This window comes from Xyrauchen texanus, chromosome 31, assembly GCF_025860055.1.
Source record: "Xyrauchen texanus isolate HMW12.3.18 chromosome 31, RBS_HiC_50CHRs, whole genome shotgun sequence".
Taxonomy (NCBI): Eukaryota; Metazoa; Chordata; class Actinopteri; order Cypriniformes; family Catostomidae; genus Xyrauchen; species Xyrauchen texanus.
This window is the reverse complement of record NC_068306.1, coordinates 16648839-16663937: the sequence shown is the minus strand read 5'-3', so window position 1 is coordinate 16663937 and position 15099 is coordinate 16648839. Positions and strand designations below refer to the sequence as shown.

Sequence of the window (15099 nt, the reverse complement as noted above, 5' to 3'; positions counted from 1 at the left end):
TGAACAGTGCCGTGGCTTAAATAAGACAGGTCTAATGACGACAGCAAATTGTGTGTATGAGAGATCATTGAGCAGTGTCCTCAATCTCATTTTCACTCTCTGAAAAACGACAATTTACTCTTGCCTCTTCATGCTTCATCTCTCTCAGGCACAGCAAGCCAGAAAAAGAGAGCAAGCGAGAGAGTCACTGTAAGACAGATTAATGCGTCTTACTAAAGCCACAATCAGAGCTGATTTCAGCAGTCCACATCAAGCGCTCTTCACTGCTGGTGGCCGCCAAGACCATTTCTGTTCATCTATGTGCAAATGAACGACAGGTCTGGCACAGCGTGCCAATCTTGTCCCATGGCTCAGCCTCATTGAGTCAGAGCGGAGGAGCCGAAGGAACAACAAAGCCCTGAGTTCAGTGTGAAAGAGAATAGTATGACTGTATTAATCAAAAGAAGGGGCACAAAGGTCAGCCCCATACCATCTCTAATATCCATAAAAATTGAGAGATGCTAGTAATCTCACTGGGTTCAGCTGTGGGAGGAGTTGGATAGAAATAATAAAGCCAAGGTGCTGAGAGAGTACTTTGAAAGAAATGATTTAAAGGTCACATATGTCATCGATTCTGCATAACTTTGAAGGGAAGGAACTGGATTTTTCTCCAGGAAAAAATAGTGCAGCAGGCAGCAAGATAGCAGGCAATTTGATGTTAGGAGTGGAACTGTGTGACCAGCAATGGCATTCAGTGGTCATTTGACAATAGGAATTAACTTTACCTGCTCTCTCTCAAATATTTCCCGCAAATGCTCCAAACCCAAACTCTTCAGGAACTGACTGATGTTCATGTCCAGAATTGCAACTAGAGAGAAAACAAATCCCCACGTTAACTTTATTAACTTTACAATTTAGGGCTGTCAATCAATAAAAACTGAAACTGATTAATCGCATATCAGTATTTGCTGAGAAAAGCCACCAAATGAAGACAGGTAAAGTGTTGAATAGATATTACATAAAGTTGCTCTAGAGGCCAATACATTGTTTTGTTTTCTTCTCATATGGTTAAACATAGGCCTATGACTGGCCCACAGAACTCTATTTAACAATCTGTCTGAGGTAGACTTGAGGTAGAATTGGCCATTCACAAAGAAAATTCCTTAAGGAATTTGCACATGGGTCAAATGTTGCATTGTTTTATATGAATAAAAATAAGAATCGTACCAAATTAACTTGTCGAACTGACAATTCTACTACAATTACCTTATTTACATGAAAAAGTATTACTGTAAAATTATTTAAAGTGAAGTATTTTGGAACTACTCACTTTCTCCCTCCTTCCTCTCTGATCCAGTGGCCCCATCAGCAGGGCCCGAGGCCCCAGACACAGCCAGTTCTGCTATGGGTCCAGCCAGATTGTCTATGCTGCTAGCAGCAGACAGGCAGGAGGGTGTGGATGCTGGAGATATGACAGAGGCACTGACCACTGTAGCCTGCGGCTTAAAACAACTAGGAAGGGCTTCAGGGGGCATGGCATCAATCAGCAGTGCACGGATATCATCAGCCTAAAGATGAAAAATTAAGTGGTGCATCAAGAAATTGGTGTCTGATTTGTTCTAAATACAACTAAACATATCATCTTATTTTGGTTACACCTGGTGTTAATATCCATCTTCGGTGATTCAATCACAAGAGTCCAGCCAAGAAAAAGATGACAACTTACACCTGGTGGTAACATGCGTTTCAGATGCGTTTTCTGTGACCACTTGTAATCAGATTTGAGACTACCTACATCACTTACTAAGTCAATGCGGAATCAGAATTTTGATATAGCACAAAAAAGGTAAATTAAACTGTATTTAATGAATTTTGGATGATCTGTGCCATTGCATGTTGATTTCAGAGATAATGAAGACGTGTTATGCATGACTATTGTGGGCTTTTACAATTAAATTCTGATTGGATGGTTGTTTTTGTAAATAATAACCGGCATAAGTGTAAAACACCTGTTTTAGCACAATAACTGATAGATTTAGTTCATTGATATACAGATAGACAATGACAGATAGACAATAACTGACAAGTGAGTAAGCAGCCCTTCACTGTTATCGAGAACGCATTAGAATACATTCACAATACAAATATAGGGTGACCATATGACAATGATAAAAAATTTGACATAGACCCCCACCAAAAAAGTGAACAATATGAAAATTTAGGCCTAAGAGTATAAAAATAATATCTAAACTTTAGCGGTTTTCTCATAACAGAAAAAGCATAAAGGGCAGCCGTGTCAATTAAAACAGTAATCAAAAATAACTACGACTAATTGTAGGGACAAAAGGCATCTCGACTGTAACTTCATCAGGACATGGTTTGTAAAATCGGGACTGTCCTGGTTTTATAAGGACGTCTGGTCACCCTATACTAATACAATGTGGTCACATGTGGTTTGAGTGATTGGATAACAAAACATTTTTGACCCCGTCAACATCCGTATTTTTCACTGTCCAATTCTGATCGCATCACCCAAGACAGATGTTAATATGAGGTGTAAAAAGTCTATGATCCATGTTAGAATACAAGGCCACTTGGGCGAGTGGATAAATTATACGGAAGCTCTACATGGCATTAGTTTAGCTTCTTGGTCTAGAAATGAACTATAAAAGCTCAGAGCAGCTGTGTCATAAGCACTTGGCATGAGCGCGGCCACTGGAGCCCACTTACTAAAGGTTATAGCAGCATTACCTTTCAGTTTGCACAAGCTTAAACACAGGAGACGCAGCTCAGCTTATGTGTTTAGAAGATAAATGTCCCAATTTCTCAGTATAGTCTATGCCACCTGAACCATTTGATATCTTAAAACCAGAACAAACAATCCAGCAGTGCATAAAACTTTATAGGTTATAAAAGTCCCTCATCTGAAACTGGTCTATATCTAGATATGGAAATATGTAGCTTTGCACAAGGGATGTTAATATATATGCACTTAGAGTTAATTTACCCAAAAATAACAATGCTGTCAATATCGATCAGTCTCATGTCATTCCAACCTTTTATGACACAAAAGGAGATCTTAGGCAGAATATTTGGGTCCGACAGCCTGTCATCATCATCATTGTATGGAAAAAAGATGCAATGAAAGTTAATGGTGACTGAGGCTAACATTCTGCCTAACATCTTTTTTGTTCTATGGAAGAAAGAAAAGTCAAAAGGTTTGGAACATGAGGGTGAGTAAATGATGACAGAACCTTCATTTTGGAGTGAACTTTTACTTTCAATGTCCATAAATGTGAATCTGTGCGAGTGTGTGATAGGATGAGTGTATTACCGTTGCCAAGTCCAGTGGCGTCTGGCCCTCCTGGTTCTTCATGGTGGGGTCGGCCCCGTGGGCCAGCAGCAGAGCACAGAGCTGTGTGCGCCCCTTCTGTGCAGCCTCATGGAGAGGGGTAAAGGCCCATTTATCAGTGGCATTTACACAGGTGTTATACTTGATCAGCAGGGCTGCAATATCCACATGCTGGGAGGAAGACACAAGCTTATTACTAACATAATTATTGTTGCTTTAACCCACAATCTTTAAGGCCTGTCTGTAAAACCAGGTAGGCTCTTTCTAACGTAGCTCTATTTTATTAAAACAAGGAATTGTTGTTTAACCCTTTAATTCATGAATTATTAAAGACTCTATGAAATCCCTGGACTAGCAGCTTTCTGTCCTGTGTTCATGTCTTTTTTTTTTTAAATAGCTTTAAGGCTTTAGTGGTGCAGCACGAATCTTGAATATGCCACAAAACCCAGTTTTTGATTTCATGGGGTTTTCAAGAACGAATAAGACATTATTAAGGTTTCATATACACTGGCGGCCAAAAGATATGAATAATGTACAGATTTTGCTCTTATGGAAAGAAATTGGTATTCACCAAAGTGGCATTCAACTGATCACAATGTATATTCAATGTAAAATTACTATAACAATTTGAAATCAAATTTCAGAACTTCTTCAAAATGTTCTCATCAAAAAAAATCCTCCACGTGCAGCAATGACAGCTTTGCAGATCCTTAGCATTCTAGCTGTCAGTTTGTCCAGATACTCAGGTGACATTTCACCCCACACTTCCTGTAGCACTTGCCATAGATGTATTGTCGAACACTTCTCACACACCTTACAGTCTAGCTAATCCCACAAAAGCTCAATGGGGTTAAGATCCATAACACTCTTTTCCAATTATCTGTTGTACAATGTCTGTGTTTCTTAGCCCACTCTAACTTTTCTTATTGTTTTTCTGTTTCAAAAGTGGCTTTTTCTTTGCAATTCTTCCCATGAGGTCTGTACCCCTGAGTCTTCTCTTAACTGTTGTACATGAAACTGGTGTTGAGCAGGTAGAATTCAATGAAGCTGTCAGCGGAGGACATGTGAGGCATCTATTTCTCAAACTAGAGACTCTGATGTACTATCCTCTTGTTTAGTTGTACATCTGGCCTTCCACATCTCTTTCTGTCCTTGTTAGAGCCAGTTGTCCTTTGTCTTTGAAGACAAGGTGTAATGTACACCTTTGTATGAAATCTTCACTGACAAGTTTTTAGAGAATGCGGTTCCTTTTTTGCCAGTCTATTGCATACTGTGGCAACTCAAAAACAAATACAAAGACAATATTAAGCTTCATTGCCATGTTGGAAGACGTATCCCGTAGCAGTAAAAAAAGAAGTTACTGTGTTTCAGAAGGGGCAAATTATTGGCCTGCATCAAGCGAAGATAACAACTCAGGAGATTGCTGAAATCACTGGAATTGGGTTAAGAACTGTCCAATGCATTATTAAAACCTGGAAGGATAGCAATGAACCGTCAGCTTCCCAGAAGAAATGTGGTCGGGAGAAATTTTGAATGGTCATGATTGGTAATCACTTAAATGCTTGAAGTAAAATCATAAAAATTTAAGTCAGCTGACTACATGAATGACCAAGTTATCCCATGAATGGATTTTTTTGTTCCCTATATTCCAGGATGACAATACCAAGATTCATCAGGCTCAAATTGTGAAAGCATGATTCAGGGAACATGAGGAATAATTTTCCAACATCATGCTGCTGAAAAAGTTAAGTTTAGTTGTTGATTTGACTGAACAGGGTTGGCAGTAATCAGGTATGGATGTGTCTAGTCCAGCTGAACCCCATTTTAAATGCAGTTTCATAGATTTGGGGATTTAGTAACTAAGGGGTAAATTGTTTTTCATACATGTCCAGTTGGTATTGATAACTTTTTTACTTCAATACATAATTTTATAATTTAAATCTGTATTTTGTGTTTACTCACAATTCTCTTGTTTTATGTTAGATTTGGTTTGAATTGGGGTTCAGGTCTGGAGATTGGGCTGGCCATGAAAGGGTCTTAATACAGTGGTCCTCCATCCATACCTTGATTGACCTGGCTGTGTAGCATGGAGCGTTGTCCATGAATCAAGCCACATACAAGGTTAAGGAAAACTTCCTTCCTTCTGCTCTGACAACGTTCCCCAACTCTGAGGATTGTTTTTTCCTGCAGGACAATGTTCCATGCCACACAGCCAGGTCAATCAAGGTGTGGATGAAGGACTACCGGATCATAGGGCTGTCATGGCCAGCCCAATCTTCAGACCTGAACCCCATAGAAAACCTCTGGAATGTCATCAAGAGGAAGATGGAGGGCCACAAGCCATCAATCAGAGTTACTTGAATTTTTGCACCAGAATTGGCATAAAGTCACCCAACAGCAAAGTGAAAGACTGGTAGAGAGCATGCCAAGACGATAAATATATTGATTTCCAAAAATATTGATTTTAGAACTCTTCCCAAGTTAAAACATTAGTATCGTGTTGTTTAAAAATTAATATGAACTTGTTTTCTTTGTATTATTCACGGTCTTTTTTGTCATTTTGACCAGTTGTCATTTTCTGCAAATAAATGCTCTAATGACAATATTTTTATTTGGAATTTGGGAGAAATTTTGTCAGTACTTTATAGAATAAAACAAAAAATTTTCATTTTAAATCAAACACATACCTATTAGATGTAAATCCAGAGAAACTGATAATTTTGCAGTGGTATCTTAATTTAGTCCAGAGCTGTATATATACACCAATCAGCCACAACATTTAAACCACCTGCCTAATATTGTATAGGTCCCCCTCGTGCCGCCAAAACAGCACAAACCCGCATCTCAGAATAGCATTCTGAGATGCTATTCTTCTGACCATAATTGTACAGAGCGGTTATCTGAGTTACCGTAGACTTTGTCAGTTCGAACCAGTCTGGCCATTCTCTGTTGACCTCTCTCAACAAAAGGCATTTCCGTCCACAGAACTGCCACTTACAGTTGCCAGATGTTTTTCTGAGTACATTCTAGAGACTGTGAAAATCCCAGGAGATCAACAGTAACAGAAATACTCAAACCAGCCCATCTAGAACCAAAAATCACGCCACGGTCCAAATCAACGGAGATAAAAAAAAATACAAAAATCCCCATTCTGATGGTTGATGTGAACATTAACTGAAAGTTCCTGACCCGCATCTTCATGCTTTTATGCATTTCACTCCTGCCACACGATTGGATGATTAGATAATCGCATTGATGATTGTTGGTGCTCCTGGGATTTTCACACACAACAGTCTCTAGAATTTACTCAGAATTGTGCAAAAACAAAAAACATCCAGTGGGTGGCAGTTCTGTGGAAGGAAATGCCTTTTTGATGTGATAATTCAACAGAGAATGGCCAGACTGGTCCAAACTGACAAAGTTGCTGCTGTTTTGGTGGCACGAGGGGGGACCTACACAATATTACACATATAGCCCTCCTCTAACCAATCAACTGTCCCCATGCCATCTGCCACCTCCGACACAGCCAATCAGAAACTCCATGGTCCAGCAGCAGAATTTCTGCTTCTTGGACGGCAACTGAAGTGAATCTGAGTGTGGTCGAGGTCTGGCCTCGATAAATCAAGTTCTAATTAGGGCTGGGCAATATAGCATCTAAACATTTTTCTGCCTTTATGTCAATATTTAATATACATTTAAATATTTTAGTATTTGTTCTGACATGTTTTTTTTTTTTAATCATAGATTCAAAAGTAGATTCAAAAAGCAGTAAACAGATAATAATAATCAAGGCTGTTATATTCATGTTATACACTCACCTAAAGGATTATTAGGAACACCATACTAATACTGTGTTTGACCCCCTTTCGCCTTCAGAACTGCCTTAATTCTACGTGGCATTGATTCAACAAGGTGCTGAAAGCATTCTTTAGAAATGTTGGCCCATATTGATAGGATAGCATCTTGCAGTTAATGGAGATTTGTGGGATGCACATCCAGGGTACGAAGCTCCCGTTCCACCACAACATTTTTCCAGTCTTCAACTGTCCAATTTTGGTGAGCTCTTGCAAATTGTAGCCTCTTTTTCCTATTTGTAGTGGAGATGAGTGGTACCCGGTGGGGTCTTCTGCTGTTGTAGCCCATCCGCCTCAAGGTTGTGCGTGTTGTGGCTTCACAAATGCTTTGCTGCATACCTCGGTTGTAACGAGTGGTTATTTCAGGCAAAGTTGCTCTTCTATCAGCTTGAATCAGTTGGCCCATTCTCCTCTGACCTCTAGCATCAACAAGGCATTTTCAGCCCACAGGACTGCCGCATACTGGATGTTTTTCCTTTTCACACCATTCTTTGTAAACCCTAGAAATGGTTGTGCGTGAAAATCCCAGTAACTGTGCAGATTGTGAAATACTCAGACCGGCCCGTCTGGCACCAACAACCATGCCACGCTCAAAATTGCTTAAATCACCTTTCTTTCCCATTCTGACATTCAGTTTGGAGTTCAGGAGATTGTCTTGACCAGGACCACACCCCTAAATGCATTGAAGCAACTGCCATGTGACTGGTTGATTAGATAATTGCATTAATGAGAAATTGAACAGGTGTTCCTAATAATCCTTTAGGTGAGTGTATTTACCTACATATGTTCTTACAAAAACACTTAAAGGAATATTCCGGTTTAAGGCTGGGTGATATGGCAAAATATTCAATATTAATAAGTTATTTTCATTATAGGAAACAAAGGTGCGCAAGAAAAATTTACAAATGCGCCACAGGGGGAAGTTGTCAACAGAGTGTAAATGTAAAATAAATTAAAATCTAATAAACCCAGATGTTAAGAAAGAATAGAATAAGAATATATATATATATATATATATATATATATATATATATATATATATATATATATATATATATAATATTACACAAAATAATTCTTAGCCAGTGTAGATATTAATTTTATCTAAACCAAGTCTATCTAGAAATCATTATCTAAAAGATCTATAAAAGATCAAGTTTATCTAGAAAGTGCTCACTGTATATCCAAAAATTTGTGTCTACATTCATAAACCCCTGTAGATAGAGACGCGTTCTCTAGCGGTTCATGCTGAGCAGCGCAGAAATATGAAATAATTTATCATTACAATTCAACTAGCAAAGTTTGTCAAAATGATCACTTGCCAAATGTTAGCTATAGATGCAGTAAACCTGAATCATGTCACAAAACAATTACTAGCAATCTATCTGAATCATCATGGCAAAATGAGCAGCGGATGTTTGATTCTCCCATATATAACCTCTCCATGATTTGAAATGAAGTGCCCATAACTGTCACGTAACTAATGCTTTTTTATGGGTAAAAAGAAAGGAGACCGTTTATCAACATGCACACGCCAAGCCCAGTTATGGTCTTAAGCCGGTGTATACATGCATGATGGACGAAGCTGATCTTCAATCACACTGTGTACAATCGTACTGGGGATATTACCGCTGTCTTTAATATCAGTCTCCGTGTTGTTAAAGTGTCACATTCATTTGGAGCGCTCCACACACATGAAGCTGATCAGATCGGGAGTGGATTCAAGACAAGCTCAATTAATACATTTTCTCTTCCTTATTCAGCCTTTGGTGGATTTTCAATGTATCTAACTTTACCGTTTGCAATATTTTGTGCAAAATGTCAATTAAATTGTATTATTTGTTTTAAATCATGTCACAATGCAAATTTGAATTAATCAGGAAAAAATGCCCAGCTCAATCGACAGAATTTGTGGAATAGTGTTGATTACAAAAAATGTTTTAAATGTAGACTAGTCCCTTCTTTAATTTGAAAAAGCAAAAATGGTGGTTACAGTGAAGCACTTACAATTCAATGAATGAGGCCAATTTTTGGAGGGTTTAAAAACAGAAATGTGAAGCAATTAAATTAATGCTTCTGTTAAAACTCATGCATTTATTTCAGTTTTTTAAATGGTAGTTTTTACAGTCATTTTAGGGTTTGTTGACATTATGTCATCATGGCAACAAAGATGTAAAATTGGCCAGAACACAAATATTGTTTATATGAAACAGTGAGTATTTTAACATAAAAAAAAATAGGCCCCCATTCACTTCCATTGTAAGTGCCTCACTACAACCCAGATTTTGGCTTTTTTTTAAAGAGGAAATAGAAAATAATTTTCGTGTTAATCAATATTATGCTACAAAACCTGTAACATTCCTTTAAATGTGATGCGTAAATTAGTCATTTAACACGTTATGTTTATTGCAAAAAATGTGTGTATTCCCATAACTGCAAGACACGAGGTAACGAGAAATATTTTAATTGTTAAATAAAAAGCACATTAAAATCATTGTGGTAATTTACAATCCACTTAATTTTATGTCAGCAGCAAAATCATCTTATAAATATTTGATATATTGTCCAGCCATGGGTTGAGGGCCAAAAGCCTGCCCAATAACGCCAGTTCTGATCCAGCATGCTTATGCAACCACAATCTGCTCCCTACCATCTGCATGGTCTAATCACATCCCCGAAGACATCCAGAGGGTAGACGCTAGTAAATACCTCCAACAACCAACTAGCATCACCTCAAATGGGTTTCCCTGAATCGATTCCCCTTCTAAAAAGACGAAAATCCAGTATAAGAAGCGTTCTGTGCATTGCGGATTAAGGAATGTCTGGGTTAATGCTTGCAAATGGAATCATGTTAGTATCTGGGTTGTTTCCGAGTGGAAATGGAACTGAAACCACCTGAAAGAATTATGAGCCGCAGTGATGCATTAAAAGTGCATAAGCTGAGATACTGCTGGCAAGACCTTTAAAATGCCACACAAACACTTTCTGCCATCTCTAACATACACAGATGCACAGACATTTTTGCATTCAGCCACACACAAATCTCCTGTGTCTGGATTTCTAGAACACGTACATAGATTGTTCAGCATTTACATCTGTTTGTGGTTGTCTGAGGTTCCCATCGCACTGTTCCCAGCCAGACCTGACATGACACCGGAGGCATGACATGTGTTGACTTAACAGATGTCTGTATGCTGTCCTTGTCACACTGAAATATGAGCTCTATTTCAAAACCTAGTCAGCTGCCTATGGAGTCAGCCTTATAAAGCATCATAAGTGTTGTTCATGTGAAGATACCTTTTTTGGGCAAATTCTAAATCGCATGTACCCTTCGCAGAGTGGAGATGGCAGGTGAGGCAAGAGAAATGCTAATAATTAATTTACTTACATTCCTTTAATACTGAAAAAGTATTGCTAAAAATGGTTTGGTGTGATTAAAAGTGGAATATTTTATGTACAGTATTGTTATGCTTAAGTGCATAAGTATAGATGCATAAGTATCATGCCATTACACCCTTTCCTCCCTACTGAAGGTGGCAGCTTACTAGGTTGAGACAAATCTATAGAATTTGTGTCAACTGGGAATTTTTACTGCACTCACCCCATAAGAGGCTGCGTTGTGGAGGGGAATAAGGCCACCTTTGTCCTGTGCATTGACATCTGCCCCATGTTCAAGTAAGTACTCTGCTACCTCCAGATTGTTATAGCCAGCTGTGGAGAAAAGATGCAAAGAAATGTAAATAAACTTCTATAACATCAGGACACAAACCAATTGGTATAAAGTATAAGTTATTTATCCATATCACATGTTTGTTTCAGAGTGTTAAAAACATGAAGATCAATGGCAAAATTGCACTGGCCATTTTACAGAAAAGTCTGCTTAAAGTTCTTCTGATTCACCTTTGAAATCCTTAAAAGTGAAGTGTTTAGTTTCTGCATCACTAGAGAAATGGCAGAAATGTTTGTTACCAAACAGGCTTCCCAAACACTTCCACCAATGTCTGACAAATAGACAGTTCTGCCCCAAACTCAAGACATTGGTTAAGCCAGAAGTTGACAGTTCTGCTCAAACAAACATTGGTTAGCTAACATTGAAAGCACCAAATTTGTCAATGAAATCTACCTACAAACAGCTTACAGTTGTATTTGCACATTCAACAGGGATTTGAGAAAGTGTTTTTGCATAAAAAGCAAAGACATGCTTCACATGCTTTAATATCAAGTTTTATATTGTGATGCCACTTGAGGCCAGCAGAAAGATTCCACTAATAACCCACTAAAAACACCATGATTTTATGCATTCTCCTTTAAGCAAACCAGGCCAAAAACACTCACTAGGTCCACTGAACAAGCAGCTGCTGATCTTTCCACAAAAGCATTGGTCACCCTTTGCCACAATGTTCAGATGGTTCCTTTCGCTCTTCCTCTGAGTTCACACATGACTGCCTACAGGACCATCGCTAATTAAAGCCCTCATCATTACAGCCTGCAGCCCTCTAATAATGAACAAACCCAGTACTGAGAACTTCACTAATGAGAACATGCTATCCATCTCACACATACACACTCAACCGTGAGCGCTGTGCTCATCAAACTCTTCCTGCAGGCTCTCCATTAACCAAAAGCAGCATTTCTTACATCTTTCTCACAGATCACTCATCTGTCTGGCTGTACCTTTCCTGTTCTCAACTCCTCTAATCTTAAATCAGACACCCAGTGTTTTTCTCATTTATATCATGGTTAGTCCCAGCATCAGACAGCAAGCTCTCAGACCATCTACAGGCTGTTCACTGACTGTATGATGCTTCTTGCACAGAAAACTGGAAAGAACTTTCTCAATCTGACAAACTCTATTCTGATTGGCTGACACTATGTAACGTCCAGGATTAAGGACCCAGGTTTTTATCCATCCACCTCGAAATAAAGTTGTGTTTACATGGTACTGGACAGATACGATGGATTTTGAGGATGAAATAATCACTGGATTTGCTATAGTTTTTAAGGTTAGCAGCATCAAATCTTTGAAAGACATTCAGAGTTTTGTTTGAGGGACTTAACTGGATATCTACGAGCACAGCTGTATATTCCGCTTTGTTTTCTGAGTTATGTCTGCGAAATAATCTGTACTTATTACTTTTAGGTAGGTAAAAATTCTGATCACATAGGGTACAACAGGGTTAAAGGCATACCTTAAGGAAAATTAGCTTTTTATCTGGTCACAAAGTATATCAAGTTTCAAGAAATAAATTTATTTTAATTGAATATTGATGGAGCTTCATAATTTGAGAAAATATCTAATAACTGAAGGTTGTTTTGAATAAAATAATAAAAGGTGGCCATGTATGGGGTAAAAGGCCCCCAGGGGTGTTATATTGATAGTGTTGATAACATGGCAAAAGTTACAGGGCATAATGTCAATTTGTGCAGATACTTTTAGGACAGCAAGATGCTTTTTGAGTAACAAATTAAGATAATGTTTAATCAAAATAACCACTTCAGAAAAGGGTACATAATTTCATGTTCATTTCAATCGCATTTGACATTTCATTACATCTCAAGTATTCTATTAACAAATTAATCTCCACTGTGTTTGGATCAGTCACTGTGAACTTTGAAAATGTTTCATAACAAATCAATTTGCCCCTCTTAATAAAGCAATGTGTTTAATAGGGGCCATTAGCCCCTGCAACAGGTGGGCTTTTTACCCCAAATTCTATCTTTTCACTTATTGGACAGTTATTGAATTTTGTTTCCGTTTTGTTTATCAATTAAAATGATAAATAAGTATACATAAATTGCAACATTTTAAAATGATTAAATATTAGAACAAATTACCTCAAAATCAAACTTTAGACATTACACACGATGACCTCATGGAGCAGGAACATTTTGCAGTGCCTAGTAACAATCAAGTGTAGAAGAAAGTCCTGTGGAAGTTTATGATGCTATTTAGTGTTTTGGGAGAAATAAAGAAGCCTTTTACCCCGGGGAGCCTTTAGCTTCATCGTAACCTACCATGTTTTCTGTACAAACATTTGCAGAGAATGCGGAGCCAATATTTAAGTATTTTTTCATGGCAGTGTATCATAGACTTGTATAACCAACGTCAGATAAACCTGCCGCTAAATGCCTAAATGTAAAAACAAAACAAATTGATGTTGGTTGCTTTAAATGTCAGTTAGATGGTCTTTTGCAGTCTAAGTAGCCAGTTCTTGGCCAGAATAAGCTGCAACATGAATAAGATCTTAAAAAGATAGTTCAGCAAAAATTGAAAATCCTGTCATCATTTACTCACCCTCATATTGAACCCATGTGTCTTACTTTCTTCCATGGAACCCACCAGGAGATATTAGACAGTTACCAGTTATTAGTTTATTGCATTTTTTTCTCCATACATCCACCTAACATTATGTTCCAAAGAAGAAGAAAAAAAAGCCATAGGTGTTTGGTACAACATGAAGATCAATAAATTAATTTTCATTTTTGGGTGAACTATACTTTTAAGTCGTTTAGTCAAAGGTACATCATGGTAAATGTTAGGTTTATGCTAAATGATAAGACTATTTGATATGGTACGTTAGCATGATGTAATGAAGTTGTGAAGCATCATCCTATGTAGTCAGTCAGAGCGAATGTTTCCGTGAGCGTCTTACGATTCTTCCCACTGGCAAACAGCTGATGAGCAGCGTGTTCTCTAGGAAGGGGTCACAACCGATGAGCGGCGTGTTCTCTAGGAAGGGGTCACAACAACTACATTAGTCATGGCCCACTGCACTCTGGTGAAGATGGTGTACGTGTGCTAGCTGGAGTAAAAGTGAGTGTGTGTCTATTTCTCTGCCTGATGGTTAGGGCCATAACCCACCTGCTGCTGGCCTGGACCAGCAAGATAAATGGACTGACCAGAGCACTCAGCCCATCTGTTCAGTGACATTTGCTGGTCTGTGCTGTTCTGCACGCAGCACGTGTCCTGCAATGAGTCACTGGAATGGCTGTAGTGTACTGCAAATGAAAATCACACCTCGGACTCAGAGTGAGAGAGGTAGATCTGTTTAACATCCTCAGGCTTCTGGGTATTGTTCTTAAGCCTGTTCAGTGCCCTCCATTATTATTTGGACCGGGAGACAACACTTTTCATCATTTTGGCTCTGTACATCACCACAATGGGTTTGAAACTAAGCAATTATGTTTAATTATGTAAGCAAATATGTGACTGAAGTGCATACAGCCAGCTTTAATTTAAAGGTATTTACATCCAATTTGGGTGAACGGTTAAGATATTACAGCATTTCTTTAACCCCCCATTTTCAGGGGCTCAAATGTAATTGGACAATTGACTGGGAAGCTGTTTCATGGCCAGGTGTGGGCTATTCCCAGGTTATTTCATAAAACAATTACGCATTTAAAGGTTCTAGAGCTGATTTACAATATGGAATTCGCATTTGCTGATCCAAATCACTGTCAATGCAAGCAAGCTGGCCATCATTAGAATGAACAAATAAAACAAATCCATTAGATAGATAATAGAAACCTTGGGAGTGGCCAAATCAACAATTTGGAACATTCTTAAAAAGAAGGAACACACTGGTGAGCTCAGCAATACATAAATGCATGGACAACCAAAAAAAGTATTTCCTTGTTGAAGAAAAATCACTTTACAATATCAGCCATATCAAGAACACTCTCCAGGAGGTAGGCGTTTTCATTGTCAAAGTCTATCAAAACAATCAAGAGACGACTTAAGCACAGAGAGTTTACCACAAGGTGCAAAACACTTGTGAGCCTGAAGGAAGGCCAGATTACACATTGCCAGAAAGTCATCTAAAAAGCATGCTAAGTTCTGGAACAATTTTCTTAACAGATGGACTAACCTGTACCAGAACCATGGGAATAGAAGAGTATGGAGAAGAGAAGGAA

The 15099-nt window shown here is 38.3% G+C and overlaps 1 protein-coding gene across 3 annotated transcripts in view; it reads right to left on the bottom strand.

Annotated features, from left to right (window-relative positions):
- Positions 1-15099, bottom strand: part of LOC127625453 (poly [ADP-ribose] polymerase tankyrase-1-like) — a 156621-nt gene that overhangs the window by 13254 nt on the left and 128268 nt on the right. For all 3 annotated transcript variants that reach the window (XM_052100753.1, XM_052100754.1, XM_052100755.1), the window contains 4 exons: positions 10787-10896; positions 3314-3502; positions 1310-1547; positions 765-847 (listed from right to left, as the gene is read on the bottom strand). In XM_052100753.1, the coding sequence (XP_051956713.1) occupies positions 765-847; positions 1310-1547; positions 3314-3502; positions 10787-10896 (620 nt within the window). The remainder of the gene's footprint in view (positions 1-764; positions 848-1309; positions 1548-3313; positions 3503-10786; positions 10897-15099) is intronic.